A 16,102-nucleotide genomic window follows, 5' to 3' on the forward strand; every position below is an offset into this window, starting at 1 on the left:
TGTAAATACCAAACATTACTGCAAAGGGAAGGGCATAGAAATACCCCCCAAACTGCAGAGCCGGCCAATCACAGAAAAGCGACTATATTCGAGAAACACAACCAGCTCCACAGAAACCATTAGCAAGTAGGAAATTTAACAAATAAGCCAAAAGTGAATTCTAGATTCAGGTTACTTAAATAGCTTTATACTATTTTTCAGTCTTTTGGTACTCAATAATAAAATAGTGGGTTAAGAATCAACATTATTGCATCACCACACATGCAAACAAAAATACTTTGAAGCAATTATTGGTGGTCAGAGATAAGAAAAGGGAGCTGAGACAGGGACTCTGCATGCCAAGAAAATGGTAACATCTTCCTCGAAAGACCCTGAAACTAAACTATGGTGGGGATTTAATCCAATTACAATTCAATGATTCTGTGATCAGTGGTCTATGAGACGGAGGTATATGAAGCCCCATCCTAATTCAGAGGGGAAATCTACCTCTTAAATAAAAAGAGAATGGAGAGAAGGCTTTAGTTTACATGGAGAAGCCAAAGTGTGCCGTATAAGTTATCAGATGAAAGTAAAATAAAATCTATGATTTCTGTTTTACTTAAATGTTATGATATTTAAATGGTAAGAAACAGTAAATTGTTTGCCTTTCTTTCCTGTAATGTGCTACAGTCCTTTTCAGGAAGCTTAATCTTACCCTCCCACAGTTCCTTCCTCTCACTGTTCTGATATGTACATATTCCAGGCATCCTTATCAGTCACATCTCACTCTCACAAAAAAAAAAAATTCTGATTTGCCCATAGTATTTCCTTTGTATTCTGGCTGCAGTTTACTTCTCTCTTCAATCTCCCTTTCCTGTGTCTGAGAAATTGACAAATATGGTTTGATGCAAAAAAACAAATGTAAAGAATATTGGATCGTAAACTGAACAAGAAAATTCAAATTGGAGTCTCAAAAATGAAGCAGGGATAGAATAAAAGTCATAGCTGATGAGAAATAATCACCAGACCTAAACTACAATACAAAAGTGTGAACATAGCATATTTATATAAATATGTTTTCACTGAAAATGAATTATGGCTAAATTGATGATGAATAAGTGTGTTACTTGTTTGGCATTTGTGCCTCCTGTGTATTCCTGGGCCCTTGTTTCTAGTAAGAGGCCTTTTTGTTCCTTTGGGAAGCTATCTATCCCCTTCACTCCCATGTTTGCGTGGCGCTGAGCCTTAGCTCCGGCTATGGGAGTGAGGTTCAGGTCTGGACACTGGTTCAAGAATTGGCAGGTTATCTAAGTTCCTTTAGTCAGGGTAACTCCTAGAACTACAGGAAAAGAGTAGTTCTTATTTCCTCTGGGTCTAGATTAGTGAATTTACATCTGATGTTTTTGCTGATCTTCTTGTCTGCATTGGGTCTGCCTAAGACTGAGGAGCGAAGGATACAATACCAGGAAATATGGAGAGAATATCATTGATAACACTGTTTCCAGTTATGCCTGAGCAAATTTACCATTGACTTTTCCTGATATATGAGCCCTAAATATACCTTTTTTAAAAAAAGCTAGGTTAGGGGCTGGCCCAGTGGTGTAGTGGTCAAGTTCAGACGCTCAGCTTGGGTGGCCTGGGGTTCGCAGATTTGGATCCTGGGTGCAGATCAGCACACGACTCATAAGCCATGCCGTGGCATTGTTCCACACACAAACTAGAGGAAGATTGGCACAGATGTTAGCTCAGCGACCATCTTCCTCTAGCAAAAAAGAGCAGGATTGGCAATGGATGTTAGCTCAGGGCCAATCTTCTTCACCAAAAAAAATAATAATCAATAAATTTAGAAAGCTAATTTAATTTGAAAATATGTTGCTTCAACCAAAAGAATCCTAAATATTATAGGAAAAGAATTTTATGATTAATTATTTTTCTTGGCTTGCTTTATGACTATTTTTTCTTCTAGGATTATTGTACATTGAGATTCTGGTATGTGGTGCCCCGTGGTCATTAATACATCAAACCATCTTTGATTCAACATATGGTTATTCATTATAGTAGACAAAAGTCATGTTATGAAAGTGATAGAGTATGTAGAAGTGGCAGAAGTATGTAACAAGTAATAAAAAATATATATACACAGATAAATAACATGCAGATATTTTTCCTGTAATAATAGTTGGACTTTTAAACAAAGTAATTGTCTATTGTAAAATTAAGCACTTTTCAAAATACTTATTTCTCAGAAAGTCTTTTTTAATCTCTTTATTATTCAAGTTAACTATTCGAACTTGGCAAACAGGAAAAAATATAGCTACTTGAGTAAAGTTCTCTTTGTCTACATGTTTAACTTCCACATATGAGTGGAGTCACACAGAGATTGTCTTTCTCTATCTGGCTTGTTTCACCTAACATAATACCCTCAAGGTCCAACTCTGTTGTTGTGAATGGGATGATTTTATCCTTTTTTATGGCTGAGTAGTATTCCATTGTGTATATATACACCATATCTTCTTTATCCAATCATCAGTCGATGGGCACTTAGGTTGCTTCCATGTCTTGGCTATTGTGAATAATGCTGCAATGAACATAGGGGTGCATGGGTCTCTTTCAATTGCTGATTTCAATTTCTTTGGATAGATACCCAGTAGTGGGATAGGTGGGTCATATGGCAGTTCTATTTTTAAATTTTTGAGAAAACTCCATACTATTTTCCATAGTAGCTGCACCAGTTTGCATTCCCACCAACAGTGTATGAGGGTTCCTTTTTCTAAGTATGGGAGTTATTAATCTGATTTCAAATTTAAAAAAGCCCTTTGTCTGCTGAATGAGAAGATAGAGAGAGGAGAGAATAAAATCTAAAGAAGGGTATTGCAGTTGTCTAAGTAACAGCTGATGGTGGCTCTTACTAGGATGGTGGCAGTGGGAAGAAAATCAAGTAGATGTATTCAATAAGTATATGAGGAGAAATTAGTAAGACTTGGTAACAGATTGGGAAGCGGGAGTAAATGAGAATGTGGCAAGAATAACTCTCTGGTGTCCAGCTTGAATAACTAAATGGAGGGTGTTGTTATTTTCTTAGCTGAGGAATATCATCCGTTTGAACAAAATATAGATGATGTAACAAAACTTCAAATTCACTTAATGTCTGCAAGATGATTGGGTACCCTATATAAATTAAGAATAATAATTTTGGTTATATGTTTTGATTCTAAAGCAAATGTTTAGGTAAGAAATTGTAGTGTGGTCTTTAGCAAAATTAAATTGTTTCAAATATCAAAAACAAAATTATGTACAAATGTAAAAATTTACATTTTTGTAAGCTTTGCTCAGCAAATCTTTATCTGGTATTTGCTGAAATACTAAATCTCACCAAGACCTTAAATAAATATAACCATCAAACTTTAATTATGATATCACAAACACACCACAGAGAGCAATATCATTAATTGATGTAAAATAAATTGTCAAAAGGTATTAAAATACTGTACAGGCTTATCCTAATTTTAGTCATAATATTGGAAATTATTTTAAGAACTTTTAATATATAATTTTATATGTAATGTTTGTGCATCTACCACAGAGTACTAAATAACGCACATAACACAGAGAGATATACTCAGATAAGGCAGTAAAGGGTATTAATAATCATAAATCTTTTATATAACTCATGAGACTGGTTCAATAATCATAATAATAACTAGATAACATTTATACAAGACTATCATTTGCAAAGTGCACATGTGGTAGTAGTTCATATAACCAATTTAATACTCATGACACCCTTGTGAAGCTGGTACTATCATCACCATTTTAAAGATTAGAAAATTGAAGCATAGAAGGCTAAACTATTTGTCCAAAGTCACATGAAGGTACACAGTGGCAGAAGGGGGCAAAACTTGCTGGTCTGGCTCTAGATTCTATCGTCTTTAAATGGATTCAACGTCAACTCTGCCACTTGTAAACTTCATGAATTTGGACAAATTATTTATCAACGTATTAACTCAAATTCTTTATAAAATTAAGCAGTGAAAAAGAAATATTTTCAAAGTAATTCCTAGCTGTAAGATTCAATGAACTTTGACAGACACAACTAAGAGAAATGTATCAGGAACGTTTCCAGTGTAAGGTATTTTTCCATAGCAAGAGCGTTAAAGGGGTAGGCGGCTGAAGCTGTGAAGTTACAAAGCATTTTGAGAAGTGGCTGTGGGAGATAACTCTCTATGTATAACAGAGAGAATTCTTAAGCCAAACAACACATTTCTAGAATGAGACTTTTTAAAACGGATTGCGAGCACATTAATGGAGGGAATAAATTCAATGGATATTTGGTGACTCCATACTGTGTGGAAGTTATTATGCTGACCACTGGTGGTTAGAGATTGTTAAGAGTTTCTGTCCTAAAGGAATTTATAGTTTAGTAGGCTAGACAGACATAAAAGCTGACCTTAATGCAAGGCAGAGTAAAATGTACGATAGACAGGGTTACTAGCTGGATCTGTGGGAGTCTGGTGGAAAGAACAATGAATTCTGACTTGTTAGCAAAATAAAGCCTTTATTAAAAAAGTAACATTTGAACTGTGTACTACAGAATGAAAAAAGGTGTAATGTGGACCAAAACTTAAAACTTGAGAGAGATGTCAATAGGCATAGAACAGGAAAGATATTCCATGCTAAAATTAAACAAAAAAAACCCCCTGTATATGATCTCAGAGTTGAGATCCTCCATGGAGAAATGTAGCAGGAGATGACAAAATATTTGAACTATTGCATAAATCTTCTTGATTGCATGTGCGGAGACTGCACTCTTCTTTGGGTGGGTTTTCCGGAAGAATGGGGACCTGTTCTGAATCTTGCTTCAGAATAGTCATTTTGTAGCAGGTGGTGGAGAAGCTGCAGAAACAGGGTTGTCAGAGTCTACTGTAGTAGTCTAACTTACGGCAGTGCATAGGCACGGAAAAGGAAATGACGACAGACAGATACAGTCTGAAATGGCAATTTCAGAAACTGGATGACCATCTAGATGCATGGTGAAGGAGGGAGAAAAGAAACATGATTCTGAGGTTGCTAGCCTGAAGCCTGTGTAATCTAAGATTAATTGGGCCCTTCACAATATAAGGCCTCCATAAAGGACAGGATATATGTGTTTGAGGCTGTGTGTGTGTGCTTCTGTATTAAAAGGAAGATAAATAATTAGCTCATTTATCTTGGAAGATGTCCAGTTTGAAGTGCCTGTCAAAAATTTACATTGCCATGTGCAACAGATACCTGGAATGTCAGCCTAATGCTCAGGTCATCACAGGGCGTGTAACTTTGGGAGACTCAAGGATACATAGAGGTGATGCTTGAAAACTTGGTAAAAGATGAAACAGAAGAGAACCAAACAGTGAGAACTTAACAAGGAGGCAGCAACAAAGTCCCTCAGTCACCAGAGAGGTAGGATGAGAACCAGGCAAGTTTTCCATGAAAGGGTAAAATTGAGAGTTTTACATAGATTAAGGACTGGGAAATGCTTCTGCATTTGACAATAAGAGACAGACTCAGATTTATGATTTTACATGATTTTAGTGGTATGATGTGAGGGAAAGTCAGATTATACAACTATTTATTTTAATAAAATTAATGAAATGATATATAATTATAAATAATAACAATAAATTAATAAATTCTCTAAACTTATCAACCAATCCAAGTGCCTGAATATACCAGAGTGGGATAGCAACATAAAGGTTCATGTAGGGGAAGTGTTTAGGGCAGGGTGTGGGGAGATTTAAGAATGTTTATAGGCCAATGGGAAAGAACCAGTAGAGAGGAAGAGATTATTGTAGTGAAAGAAACTGGAAAGAAATGGAATAATTAGTGGAGCACAGGTGAAAGTGAGGGTAAGAGTGAACTTTAAAGCATAAGAAGCATCACAGAAGAAAGTAAGAAGATTGAAGAATGAGAAAAATGGAAAGAGATGGGGTGACACCCAAAGCACTCAGCTCCATATGGGACGCCATCTTCATGAATTCAGAATTCCAATCTTCAGAGGTATAAAAATATTGTCGCAGTTTAAGGCAGTTCTTCTCAAAATTGGCTGCATATTAGAGCTGCTTTGTTCTATTAAATAAAATCTCTCCAAGTGACTCTACTATGAATGGCCAGATCATTTACATGAAACATCTCAGGGTGGAGTCCATGCATCGATCCTTTTAAAAGTTCCTCAAGTGGAACTCTGATATTCAATTAGGATTAAGAATCATTGATTTAAGACAATTGTAAAAGTTTAGGAATAGCATCTATGGAGTACAGACTGGATAGTTAACTACTGATATTAAAATCTACATCTTCAAAATATTAAACTGTGTATCAAAATCTATATCTTTAATATAGAGCAATTGGTGTTTCAAGAAAACTAGCAATGTGTGAAATAAGACCTTAAGACAATAGAGTATGATATCCATTAGTGTAAACCTGTAAGATTTCATTGATGGCCTACAAAAAGGTCTCTCATGCAGCACAAAATATGCTGCATATACTGAAAAAAAATCATTGTCACTCATGCCAGTAATTTCTCCCTAAACCCAAAATGTGCTAAGTATCTGATTACACTTCATTTCTAGTTATGAAAGACGCAGATGCTGTTCTACGCAGTGCTCGTTTTAGGGTGGTTCATGAACCATGTACATCAAATCACTCTCATCCTTTTCATAATAATCAAGCATAAGAGATGTAGATAAAGTCAGAAGACCAATTTATAACTGAGAACTTTTAAGCCGGACCTAGTGACTCACATCGTTATGACCAACCTATGCACTTCTCATAGGCAAGGATAGCTACCTCGTAACAAAAAGATACTGGGCTCAAATAATTAAGTACGTACTTAGATTGAGTCAAGATAGTCTCAAACCACACTGAAAATGATAGATAAAAAATGATCTCATTATGATACTTAAAATCAGTTATCCAAGGCTGTCCTTGCTGGAGAGTTCTCATCGTCACCTTTGTTTCTAATACTGTCACTCTTTTTGACATCAGATTACTAACCAAAAATAAACTAACTGATTTTCTGTTGGGATAATGGGGAAAGGCAGAGTTGATGAGGTCTTAAGGGTGGGTGGAGCATAAGAACCTATTTTGTGACCCTTAAAATCCAGTTGAAGATCACAGTTCTCAATCATTTGCTTTGTTTTAAAATTTTTCTCTCAATGGGAAATCTATTTCCTTTGATTTTTAGGCCCTCGGAAGATGTTTTACAGCTATACCACTCTTTTACCACATACCAGGAATAACATCAAAAATACTAATTATAAAGCTTTATTTCTTGGTATGTAAATAATTTAAAAAACAAAAGGCATATAAACACAAACAACAATCTATCTTCATAATCCTCATAGTTCAGGGAAATATATAAAATATGAATCTTTAAAGGCAAGTCAAGATCTGTTTTATAAAGAGATACATAAGGGAAATTAACTTTTGTAGACTGCAAATGCCAGAAATAAGCTCTTGATCCCCTAAGGCAAATGTTTTTTGAGATACGATTCCACCACATAATTGCTATCGTTTTCTTAGTTACACTTTCCAGTTCCCTGCTGGCTATTTTCCTGTATAAACTTACTTTTATTTCCAATTATGTTATTATAGAGATGGGAATCAGGTCTAATTAAATAAGATCATGACAATAATTGTCATTCCTTTATCTGTACAAACTATAATTTTACTCTTTATGAAAGAGTGCCTTGGTAAAGATAAATAGCTCTCCAGGTTCATGAACTGACTAGAAATAAAGGCCGTTATGTTTCTACCTTCCTATTCATTCATATCAACTTGTCTGCGTGTTTTCCTTTCATCCTCAAATCAACATTTATGAAGCATCTACTACTATGATTACAGATGCTACGGGTACAGAAATAAACTAATTACAATTCTTCTCTCAAGACAAATGGGTAAAAAGGTGCATTTCATCAATATGACAAGTGCCATAACCAAGATATGAATACAATGTATGTTGGCTGTTTGAAACATTTTCCCCCACTACCACCTACACAGCAGAGGATGCTCACACATGAGATGCACTTTGAGGTGCATTCCAGTGCCCAGGCTATGATCTCACCCCTTTCTATATCACTCAAGAAAGCATATTTTAATCCATAAGTAAAATAAAACAGGGATAGTACTGAATTATTTCCAATTTATAGTAACAATTATATCATGCACAGTTGGTAATAATTCATCCTCTCAATAAATATTTACTGCGTGGTTGGTATATCTGGCATGTGCTGGCATTACAGTGGCAAACAAGACAGTCGCTGATCTCTTAGAGTTTTCCATTTGGGGTAGTGGTAAGAAGAAGATAAGATAACTTCAGATGGTCCTAGTGGCTATGACAGTGAGGAGGAAAGGGTGAGTTACAGAGAAAGAAAGTGTGAGTGGAGGCTACTGACTAGTGTCAAAGCTGTTAGCCATGTTTTCTCTGAGGAAGTGACATTTTGAGCTGGGTCTTATATGATGAAAGTGAGTCAACCTTGTAAAATCTGGGATAAGAAGAGTGTTCTTGGTGAACAGAAAATAGCATACAAAAGCCCTGAGGCATTATTAAAGTTTCTTCCCAAACAGCTCACACTGAGAAGGACACACCACTGTATCACAGTATCTTGGCTACAAACTCCTGTGTTTACTGGTGGGTTGCAAGAACAGAAACTATTAAGGAAGAATTACTAGGAACTACCACCTGAAAACTACTAAAGAACGCTTTCTTAGAAGGAAAAGAATCTAAAGGATAAAAGAAAGTAATCAAGCCATAAACAGAAGACAAAGAGATCAAATTAGAGGAGATAATTAGAGAAAATGAGAAAGAGTAAGGCACATTCAGGTAACTGGAAGTAGTTCAATAGGACTGAAGCATATGTATAGGAATAGAGGGCCCAACATGGAGCTGGAGAGGAAAACAAGAAGCATGATGCGAAGATGTGAGTATGTTGTTGAGGCGTTTGGACTGCTGTTTTAATATTCTGAACTATTTATCTGATAGTAAAATATAGAGATACATACATTTATTTATTAATATTTATTACATATGATACTATTATATACTATTATCTATTAGTATATATCATATACAACATATTGTTATATAATATATAATATATGAAATTTAGTAACAATTTGGAGGCATTCAAATACTCTACAAAGTAGAGAAAATCATGGCCTTCTTGGCCTGAGAGTATCTTAAATGTATTACCTCTAACTCTCAGATTTAGAGGAAAATCTAGATCAGTAATCTTTACATGGCTGGGCAACTGAAACGGTTGGGGTTTGGGTTTTTGATATCGATTACCTAAGTATTGCTCATAGAGCTTCAGATCCAGGAAGGCTGAAGTGAATCCTGGTCATCTTATTTCTAAACAGCTCCCTAGATGATTTAAATGTGCAGTCAGTTTAGAAAATACCAGAGTCAACTACACTTTAGACGAAAATCCTCAAGAAAGAATATTACTTGTTTATGATTTATATGCAGAATACCAAAAAAGATTTTGAGATAATTTACAATTTATTTAAATGCAATAAGTACAGTTAATGGTAAAAATAATACTAATCAAAGATGAAGATTTTGCCAGATTTCTGTGCTTTCAAAGATACCATCTACTATCTAATCTTAATTTTCCCTGTTGTGATGATTCCATTTTACATCTAGGCAACCGATGTCTAATGGTATTATCTGCCAATTTATTAATGCAGTCCTTTGATTCATCACCAAAAGAAATTTAACGCATTTCTACAATAGTTCAAAATAATTTGAAATTTTAAACTACATGTCTAATACTTGAAATTTCAGTATATTAAATATATTCCTTATGTTACATTTTTAAAAGTCAAGTATAAATAGGTCAAAGAGCTGTGTTTATATCTAATAACTAGTTAATTCTACTTTAAAGTGTATATAAATATACTTTTATTTGGAAAGTAAACATAAATTTAAAGCTGTTTAAGCTAAATTATGCCATTCAATAAATCTGAAATTCATTTTCATTTCCTGAGCAATTTCTTAACCAATTTCTTAATGCAGTTGTTAATGCCCATGGAAATAATTGCTTTGAATATATCCTCAGATTATATGGGTATTTACCTGTATGACACTGTCCCCGGGGCTCATGTCTGTATAAACATAGACATCATAAGATATTTCAGGGAACGTTGGAGTGTTATCATTTGCATCCATCACCCGAATATTGACAATAACTGGCTCGCTTTCTTGCACACCATCAAATGCTGTTATCTTTGGAGGTAGAAAAATACATTTAGTAGAGAGTCATGCAAACATAAGCAGTACAGAATTCATCCTTACAATTTAAGAAGGTTCTTATAAGTAATTGACAGTTTAAAAAGAGTGCTAAAATGTTTGTTGATAAAAGGAAGTGATAAAACTGGAATAGTACATATAATCAAAGTGTTTGAATGTGCTAAGAGGCAATTATGGAGGATTCTGTTTTATTTTTAATGTCTTCAATTCCAAGCACATTTTAAATAAGCAGGTATGCAAAATATCTTAGAGGCTTGAAGTGATTCTTAGGAGTTGACCACTATTTAACCTTTAAAAAATTACTAAAAAATATTTTCCACTTTTGCATATTTTGTATACAATACAATAGCTGCTTTTATAGCCACGTGCTTATATCAGTCAAGAAAGGTGACCTAGATATCTAATATCTTTTTCTAGCAATTCACAAGATGGCAATTTTTAAAGGACTCACTGGCGTTAGTTAATAGTGATGTTTTAATTACATGGTTAACATTTTAAGAAGGTCTGACAAAATCAGTCCTACAACATTACTACTCTTTTTTTGAATGACTTCCGAAATCCACTCGGTATCCAAGTTTTATCACTTTAGGTTTTCTGGAAGCTCTAGTTCTGCTGTGTAAGTTTCTCCAGAAAGAACTCCTATATTAGTCCCATCACCCGTACTTTTCCATCAGCTCATTTTTCTCTTATACCTGAATAAAATCTAGTTCAGGAATTTGGATAATAGATAGAACTTCCTTTTTATCTATATTCACCTCTCAAACCTCTAGTAATGCATATATATATATCTCATAATTACTATTTACAATCACAGCTTTAATAGTCTTCTTTCTTTTTTCTTGATTAATCTAAGCTAAGCTTTCTCCATCTCCATACTATTGACATTTTGAGCCAGCTAATTCTTTCTTGTGGGAGGCTGTCCTGGTATTATAGGATGTTCAGAAGCATCCTTGGTGTCTACCCACCACATGCCAATAGCACCCTCTCATAGTAGTGGCAACCCAAAACGTCTCCAGACAGTGCCACATGTCTCCAGGGGAAGGACAGAATGAGTGTGGGGGGTGGGATGGGGATCATCTCCATTTAAGAACCGCTGGCCTAACCCTAGGACAAAATTAAAAATGAAATAAAAATCAATAAATAAAATAAAGGTTAGGAAATAACTCTTGACTTTGCAGCTTCTAGTTTATAATATCTTAATTGAAATCAATCATGAGTGCATGGTGAAACATGAAATTCCTGGTTTCTTGTTTCCATCTCAAAAGTTATTTTTCTTCTGTCAGAAAGAATGGTAACAGCTATACAAACTTAAGAACAGAAACGGGAGAAATACACGTGAGAAACATTTTATTACTGGTATTCTCTATGATATTATCTGAAAATATTGCATTTTTTTCTCTCACATCATTGATCTCTTCAATTTTAAACAGACATCTCCTTGTTACATACACATATACATATATATATATATATATGAAATCTCTTTACCAAAAAGGTGTAAGTTTGCTGATCTTCCCTGTCCACGGGCTGAAGTAAGGTGAGGTAGCGAGTGACACCAGTCTGTGTGACGGTGAAGACTGAAGTGTAATCATTTAGAAACAGGTGAAGCTCTGGGTCTTTCGTCTTCGAAAAAAAGAATGCCATTATTTAAAATCTTGAATAAATAACGCAGCTATTAGTCCATTACCTGGACATTAATTTTTCAAATTTATTACAAAATATACATAATGGTATTAAGAATATCTAAAAAAAAGAGATTTAACTAGATATTTACTGATAATTGAGCTAAACTATTCAAAGACAATGACTCATTCTGTGGGAAACAAAATACTGAAATAAGTACTAGTATAATTAATCTTAATAAAAGGAAAAAGAGTAGGAAGAAGGATAGGATAGAAGACAATTTAATTGACTATATTCTTATTGATTATTTAATATAAATATTTTCCAGAACCTCACTGGGCTCAAGATATAAAAAGTAAATGCAAGAAAAGGAAATTGAAGCCCACAATTTTAGATTTTAGCTGTAGGATTTTACAATTACTTCATTTGCAGTAATAAACTGCACGTATGTATATTATTATCCTATTCTCACATTTAATGTAAAATAGAAATAAAATTAGTTATGTATAATTCGTTACCTATAAATATCATGCATGCTCTTTCTTATTTTAATGCTGTAAAGATTCTCTAAAGGGAAACATAATATTTATGTTAATTAAAATATTTCATATGATTAGATTGAAAATATATGAATTGACTGCATGTGTCTAAGTGTCTAGAAAAAAATAATATATACATAAAAAGGAAGTAATTGCAAAAGTTTAAAACAGAGGTAATTAACTAAGCATTGGAAACCCTTCACTATTTTATTGCCATTGCTGAAAGATAAGACATGAATCTCTGCAATTCAGAGAAGGAACAGAGACACAAAGTGAGGAGTCTTGGATTGGTGTCTGCGAAGTGGAATAGGAAGGAAGTGGAGCAAACAAAAAGGAAAAATTGAGAGAGAGTGGATACCAAGAAGGCTATAAAAAAATAATAGAGATGATACAGGGAGATAAGGTGTTATTATAGATTGTGGCACCTTATAAAATATTACACATAGTATGGTGGGAAATGTAATTTAATATAATAGATTACTTTTCTAGTATGGTATCAAGAGTTGAGGGCAAAGTAGAGAGTCTGGAATTGTTAAATACGTTAATTTGGATAAAAACTAGAATTCACATTTTAAAAATTTCTATGTAAACGTGAGAAAGTAGAAATGCACACTATTATATTAAAAGGTGGGCATGGTTTGATCCACAAGATAATCTGTCCATCTTTTTAAAGCTTCAATATGTATATATTTCAAATAACTTTGAATTGAATGGTTTCACTTGAACCTGATACAAATTCTGTATTCATAGTATCTCGTATCAGGGTAGCTTCTAAGTCCATGATTTTGATATAAGATCAGTGTGCTACATTTATCTTGGAACAATAAAAAATTAATACTATAGATAATAATTTCCATTGATCTATTTATTGTAAAATAATCGAAGTTGTTAAGAGTTGTAATAAGTCAAGAGGCTTAACACTAATGTTTTCAAACAGGCAACTGCATTTCAGTGTCATGACCCCAATTGCTCAGCGTGGCTAGGAAGTAGAATATTTTGATTAATCAAATATGTTAGCTAATAAAAAGTTAAATTATTTATTTTAAAAAGTAAATTCAAACATACATGCAACTAAACATATTTTGAGCCACATTTTGAGGATCCTGATTTTGTTATACTTTAGAGTCAATTGTAATAAAATTCAATTATTATTTTTAAATCACCAAAAGTGTTTATTAGCATGCAGTTTCAATTAACAAAAAAACTAAATAAATATGAGTATCTGCCATCTTTTAGTGTTTATTCGTGATTTTACCTATCAAGGTAAAATTACTAGGTTTCTAAGTTCATATTTTTTTTCTGTTCTCTGAGTGTGCCAACAATGGTGCCAACAAACACAGCTTCCTTGACTCATCCCTTTACAACACTAGTAATCTAAGGTAATCAAATTTTGCTATGTGACTTAGTTACCAAATATTTACTTCTTTCCCTTTGTTCAAATCCTTCAGTCCTTCTCTACTTCCTTTATAACTAATCCTCCTCAATTTCTTTTCTTCCTTTCAACCGTAGTCTCTGTTAGTAAATTAGTTAGGTATATTCATTCACGTACTCATCACTTGTAAGCACTTTTTTTATGTCAGGTATCCTGACAGTGCAATACTGCAATAAGTGCTGGGCTGTGAACCCGCGTACACATATGTGACTGTAGTATAACATGGTTGTGTCACAAACAACACTGTGAATTTAACAATTTATGAAAGCCACGAGATTTTCATTGTCAAATGCTTCCCTTTGAAGATGATATACACACCAGGACTTCAGAAACAGACTCTCTCTAATTTGATAACCAGAAACATTAAAGACCTTTTGCTAATTTAATTATCTCCACTTCAAGTTCTCTTCTAATAACTAGCTGGAGATTAAAACGACATTTCCCAGAACTACAAATTATTTGTTTTATATGCAAAAGATAATGTAATACATAAAGCTAGCATTGAACGTGGCATATTATAGCTTATTCTAATCTGTCCTGCACAATCTCTAATTAAAATATAACTTTTGAAGTTTATGAATATTTAAAATAGTAACCTTTTATATCTATACACAGCATACATAGATGCAATTGGTGAATTTCTAGGTATTTCTTTAAGTACAAAAAGTTAAGAAGGGAAATTTGGAAATGTTCAGCCAATTATCACTCAAAGTTTAATACTTGAGATTTATCTGCAAAGATCATAGTAGTTTCAGGTGTGGCATATTTTGAATGTAAATAGAAAATGTTCTGGCTTATTATTCTGATAGGGACAGTAGATTTTATATAGTCTTTGTGTCTATAAATTTATTTAAAATAAATATTAGTTTTCTAAATCAATACGTACATAGAGGGCTGATTAATAAACCTTCTTTTTCCCCCGACATAAGGTAATATTATTTTATTCTAAAGTATACATTCAGTATACATCAAAAGTTTATCACTTCATTGATTTGTGTATTATATTCTGAAAGCATAAAATAAACTCTGATATTCACTTATAGCACAGAAAACTTGAATGTGAAAGTAAAACACATATACAAATGCAAAAGCAAACAAACATATGAATGTAAAATTTAAAAATCCCATCATATAGAAGAAAAACATTCAAAGATGATCGTTTATTGGATTTGAAATCAATTTGGGGTTTCCAATGGGAATCAAAATTGCTATCACACACAATATGCATCCTCATATATATACACATACAACACTAAAATGTATATATATTTGCACATAAATATGTATGCATACTTATGTACATACATATAAATTATAAAGCATAATGGGAAAAGTGATGAAAGTTTAACCTCATCTGACAATTTGAATTAGTTGACAGTAGTTGTCTGAAGTAGCTTGTTCAAAATGGTTAGACCTCAAGCTTAGAATCTTTCAGGAACAATGTGGTGATGAATTACTAATGTTTGCTATGGACTAAATAAACTTGTAATAATTAAGATATCTTTGTTTAAGTTCATATGCAATTTGGATATAAATTTAAATTATATCTTTATATACATATATATTTAAACTAGTTGTTGATGTCTTTCTAAGTGATAATTAAGTAACTGCCTACTTATTAAAGTAGAAAAGAAAAAGAACAAGGCAATGAACCACAGCAAGTAACAAAAAGAGCAAACACAAAATTAAAACCTAGTACCTACAGGAACTCCACCAGGTGGAACCTATATGCAAATTAAACAATTAAAAAAAGTAAATATACATATGGCATACAATATACACTAATAACAAGCAAAAAATAAAACATTTTCCAGTACATTTAAACTAACAACTCTTCCCTAGATGTACTTTTTTCTTAGTATTATGACACATTATAACAAACATTGCATAACTTCTGTTGATTATTATCCCCTGTCATTTTTTACAACTAGAATTCAATAATCAACTTTTTAGTGAGTCTGCCTGAAAACCTGGTGATTTCAGACATGCCTCTTAAAAGCCTTGTGCCTTACTGCTCTACCTATATTCTGGACTATTTTGAAACTATGAGGCAAGAGTACTTGAAAAAACATAAATGTGACTGATATATATGTAATATATATGTATGTATGTTGACATCTGTATATCTATAGAAAAGGAACATTAGTACAAATATTTTTGTTTACTTTTTTTCAGTTTCACTGTGATCCTTAAGATTCCTTCTGACTTGAAATCCACCTTGTTAATAACACCACAACTCACCAA

The 16,102-nt window shown here is 33.3% G+C and overlaps 1 protein-coding gene across 3 annotated transcripts in view; it reads right to left on the minus strand.

Moving 5' to 3' along the window:
- The window catches only part of PCDH15 (protocadherin related 15), a 952,630-nt gene that overhangs the window by 277,586 nt on the left and 658,942 nt on the right, over positions 1-16,102 (minus strand). For all 3 annotated transcript variants that reach the window (XM_070262649.1, XM_070262641.1, XM_070262642.1), the window contains 2 exons: positions 11,753-11,887; positions 10,091-10,240 (listed from right to left, as the gene is read on the minus strand). In XM_070262649.1, the coding sequence (XP_070118750.1) occupies positions 10,091-10,240; positions 11,753-11,887 (285 nt within the window). The remainder of the gene's footprint in view (positions 1-10,090; positions 10,241-11,752; positions 11,888-16,102) is intronic.

Source organism: Equus caballus, chromosome 1 (assembly GCF_041296265.1).
Source record: "Equus caballus isolate H_3958 breed thoroughbred chromosome 1, TB-T2T, whole genome shotgun sequence".
NCBI classification, from domain to species: Eukaryota; Metazoa; Chordata; class Mammalia; order Perissodactyla; family Equidae; genus Equus; species Equus caballus.